The 4,025-nt window shown below is 54.7% G+C and overlaps 3 protein-coding genes across 3 annotated transcripts in view; all 3 read left to right on the plus strand.

Moving 5' to 3' along the window:
• ACA1_332070 (nucleolar gtpbinding protein 1, putative) overlaps positions 1 to 588 on the plus strand; it is a gene marked incomplete at both ends in the record, with an annotated part of 2,001 nt that extends 1,413 nt beyond the window's left edge. Inside the window, one exon of the mRNA XM_004335639.1 lies at positions 115 to 588. Within this exon, the coding sequence (XP_004335687.1) occupies positions 115 to 588 (474 nt within the window). The remainder of the gene's footprint in view (positions 1 to 114) is intronic.
• A 272-nt stretch (positions 589 to 860) lies between these two features.
• ACA1_332180 (nucleolar gtp-binding protein 1 family protein) lies at positions 861 to 1,163 on the plus strand (the record flags this gene model as incomplete). The annotated part of the gene is made up of 1 exon (XM_004335640.1): positions 861 to 1,163. One exon carries the CDS (start codon positions 861 to 863, stop codon positions 1,161 to 1,163), a length of 303 nt encoding a protein of 100 aa, XP_004335688.1.
• Positions 1,164 to 1,717: 554 nt separating this feature from the next.
• Positions 1,718 to 4,025, plus strand: part of ACA1_332190 (RNA polymerase I specific transcription initiation factor RRN3 protein) — a gene marked incomplete at both ends in the record, with an annotated part of 3,833 nt that continues 1,525 nt past the window's right edge. Inside the window, 6 exons of the mRNA XM_004335641.1 lie at positions 1,718 to 1,798; positions 1,867 to 1,944; positions 2,021 to 2,144; positions 3,020 to 3,121; positions 3,444 to 3,517; positions 3,784 to 3,966. Coding sequence (XP_004335689.1) covers positions 1,718 to 1,798; positions 1,867 to 1,944; positions 2,021 to 2,144; positions 3,020 to 3,121; positions 3,444 to 3,517; positions 3,784 to 3,966 — 642 coding nt within the window. The remainder of the gene's footprint in view (positions 1,799 to 1,866; positions 1,945 to 2,020; positions 2,145 to 3,019; positions 3,122 to 3,443; positions 3,518 to 3,783; positions 3,967 to 4,025) is intronic.

Consider the following 4,025-nt stretch of genomic DNA (forward strand, 5'->3'; position numbering starts at 1 on the left):
GTACGTGCACCCACTACGGCTACCAGAATGCGAAGCGCGTTTGTGTCGACACCGCGCCCATTTCGCTAATCGAATTCGTGCGACACTGTTGCAACGCGCTTGCACCGTTTACAGGCTTGCCAAAAGCTGCTCGACCAGCGTATCGATCAGAAGCTGGCCACCGTGAAGCAGGACGACGTGCTGCGTCGCCTCCACGTCGCCACCCCGNTCCCCCGCGACAGCCGGCAGAGGAAGCCCGTCATCCCCAAGTCAGTCGTGCAGAAGCGCCAGCTCAAGAAGGAGGGCGCCGAGGAGATGGAGCGTGAGGTGACCTCCAACGCCATCGACCTCGTACACAAGAACAGGTGGCTCATGGCCGAGGACCCCGACTGGGACCCCACCGTGTTCGGCCCCGACCTGAGGAACCAGTTCATGCTGGCCAACGACGAGTGGAAGTTCGATAACATCCCGGAGATCATGAACGGCATGAACGTGTTCGACTACATCGATCCCGACATCCTGGTCAAGCTGCGACAGCTGGAGAAGGAAGAGGAGGAGCGACTGGAGAACGAAGCGGGCGAGATGGAGGAGGAGCAGCCCTTCGCCTGACCGAAGACGAGATCAACCTCCTCAAGGAGCTGAGGAACAAGGACGCCCTCACCCGCATGGAGCACGCCCTCAGAAAGGGCAACAAATCCCGACCACCTCACCCAGGCCTCCAGAACCGGCAGGGTACATCCCACCTCTCTTCTCTCTTCTTCTTGTTTCTCTCTCTCTCTCTCTCTCTCTGCATCATGGTTCGCCGCATCGATGCACTAACGCTTCTTCTTCTTCTTCTTCTTTAGCTGCAACTGGGCGCGTTCGAGGACCATTTGAAGGACATGGGCATAAACCCGAGCGCTGCGGTGGACCGAGCCCGCAGCATGAGCCGAGGCCGGAAGAGGTCGCGCTCCGAGAGCCCGTCGGTGGAGCGGTCCAAGTCGCGAGGCAGGAGCAAGACCCCGCAGGAGGAGGGTCTGCGAGACAAGCGACAGAAGCTGGAGGTCGAGGTCAAGGCCAAGAAGGCGCAGAGGACCATGAACAAGGACGGACGAAAGGGAGAGGCCGACAGACACATCTACAACCTCAAGCCCAAGCATCTCTACGCCGGCAAGCGCGGCAACGGCAAGACCGACAGGAGGTGAGAGGGGAGTGAGGTGTTCGTGGTTTTGGGCTTCGCCACAGCAAAGAAATTCTTTTTGGTCCAAACGAGTTTTTCGAATGATTTCAAATTGAATTTCTAGTGTAATTTCTTCTCCGAATCTCAAAAAGTCGAGAAACAACCGGGAAGGGATGGTACCATTTTGAACTCCGCTGTGTGGATGAGTATTTTTCTTGCCCTCCGACTGAGTCAGACACAAATCCCACATCATCATTGTCCATAAATTTCCAATTCTACACTCGCGATTTCGGCTTGGCTCAGTCTCTTCGCCTCACTCCGAGCACCTCATAGAACAAAATGATGAAAACAGCACGACAGACAGTCGTTAATGCTCCAGCCCATCAGGCAATCGCGCCAATTAGTGGTTCGACGGAGCAATATGCAAAGCTAGTGCAAGCTGCCCTTGTTGGTGTAACGAAGGTCCGCATGGCCTCATCTCCGCCTCCCCCATGCTGGCACAGATAGATTTTGGTACTGACGATGTGAGATGTGATTTTACAGGGCGATCAGCGTGGCTACAACTTTGTAATTCAAAATATGTGCCCTGGACTCCGAAGTACGGAGAAAATCGATCGACCTCTTACGATTCCACTTGTTTGGTTGCAGGCCCTCACTCAGGTACAGCTTGCGATTTCCTCATTTGGGCGACTTGCCTTGTCCCTTGCTCACACAAACTTCTTCCGCAGTCTGCATCCCTCATAAAGACACCAAACTGCGAGGCACTACTCAATGTCTTGCATGCATTCGATTGGGCTGCTGACAAGGTATGGCACCATCACCACCACTTGAGCTCTTCCCGAGCGTTTGCGCCGAGCACTAAGCGCCTAGTCTTCTGTACAGGAAATCGTATCGGCCTATGCCAATCTCCTACTCAACTTGATTTCATCGGATGTGTGCCATCTCGCCCCTACGTTCCAATCCATCGCGCGCAACTTCCTTCCGCGCAGGAGCCACAACTCCCTCGGTACGCACTACTTCTCTTTTTATTATTTATTTATTTATTATCATTTTATTTCTTTTCATCTTCCTTCGACCTCCTCCGCTCTTCTCGCTCGAACCTGTTCTAGTATTTCAAGTCTGTCCAAAGTGATCTTGCTGCGGTGAAGTAGCTCTTCGCACAGCTCTCTCGGCCGTCTGGTCGTCGCAAGGCGAACAGGGTGAGAGGGATGTGTGGACTGTTACGAGTAGCGGGGGATTGGGTGGGCGTTCCCATTTTATATCGTTTTCTTCCTCCCCCGTACGCGCGTGCATGAACAGTTAGCTCTCTCCCTGGGGGATTATCTCGTTACACTGCTCTACGACTACTACACACTTAGTCGCACCGCACTTGTCGCAAGGGTCCTCCTGCGCAACGTGTGAGAGACAATGACTGGATGGCTGGATGGACACAACCACATCATACAAGTGGGGTGAAGGTCTCACTCGAGGACACCACCTCCGATCTGCGCGAAAGGCGGCCGTGAGTTAGTAGCGCGAAGCGAAACCTCCCCGCTGAATTCATATCTGCATGGCCTGTATACATATCACCGCCATCGGCCGGTGACGTCGAGTCTGAGCGCTATGCACCACCTTGACCAGTGGTGCGGTGCGCGATGACGCGGCGTCCCGACCCTTGGATGGGTGCATTTCTCGCCGCAGCCAAAAGCCTTGAACGGTGATACGTTCAGCTTTGCGCGCGGAATAAACACTCGACCGGCTCGGGGCGCTGCACGACGCCAATGTCCCTTCGACTCTCCGTTCTTGGCCTCCTCCTTCGGTCAGCCACCAGCGGCTGCAACTGTCGGGGGAGTTGAGGAGCGGAGGGAGAAGAAGACGGCGACGTCGTCCGCTCGCCCGCAGCGATGGCTCAGCCCAACCTTCGAACCACCACCACCCACCACTTTGCGCGCTCCCCCATCCACGTCTTTGTGCGACGACTCGGGAACACCAACGCGTCGAAGCGTTCGTTCGTTCGTTCAGGCGGCACAACACATGCACTCTCTCTTGAAGAGATACCACTCGTGAGCGTTCACGCAGAATCATCACCGCTCGCTGGTCGAGTTTTTGGTGTGTTGGTGTCTTCATTTTGTTGGAGTGGAGGACCTCCTCTCAGAAAGATAGAAACAAACATCGGCAGCTGGGTAGGGCGCGTTGAGGTCGGCGAGTTCGAACACCGCGATCATCATCTTTACCTCCCTTCTTTTCCCCTTCACCGACCTCTCCTCTCACCTCGAGTGACTAACCACCTCTTCACCTCCACCTTCTTTTGTTCTCGCTTTTACAGAAGGCGAGAAGTACGACCTACTCGCCACCGAGCAAATCGCTAAGCACCTCCACCAGACCATCGCCCTCATCCTAGTACGCTTTCTTCACTTCCCACCTTCTCTCTCTCTCTCTCTTTCTTCTATCCAAACGCGATCACCGCCAGTGATGACAGCATTATGCACTTTATATCGAACACCAAACAACATGTTGGTGTTGTGAAAGATTTCTCAGATGAACGTCTGATCAGCTCGTGATCGTGTCTCTTCCATTCTGCTCTCTTTCCACACTGTTTCCTCTTCCCCGAAGAAGGCCTGCGCTCACCTTCATGTCTTCTTCTTCTTCTTTTACAACGGTGACAGGACCTGGTGCCGAGCAGCACGTCGGTGTTGCTGGACATCCTGGAGCACAACTTCCCGCACAAGCGTCTCGACGTCGAGACCCACCGGTGCTACCTCTCCAACATCCTCCAGGTGGCCTCCTACTGCGAGGCGCTCAAGTCCTCCATTCTCGCCCTCGCCATCAAAAACATCCTCCAAATCGATGTACGGCTCTCTTTCTCTCCCTCTTTTCTTTTCGTGCTGCCACGTGTGTCTCACGTGAA

The sequence above is a fragment of the Acanthamoeba castellanii genome, assembly GCF_000313135.1.
Source record: "Acanthamoeba castellanii str. Neff unplaced genomic scaffold scf7180000084579, whole genome shotgun sequence".
Classification (NCBI taxonomy): Eukaryota; Discosea; order Longamoebia; family Acanthamoebidae; genus Acanthamoeba; species Acanthamoeba castellanii.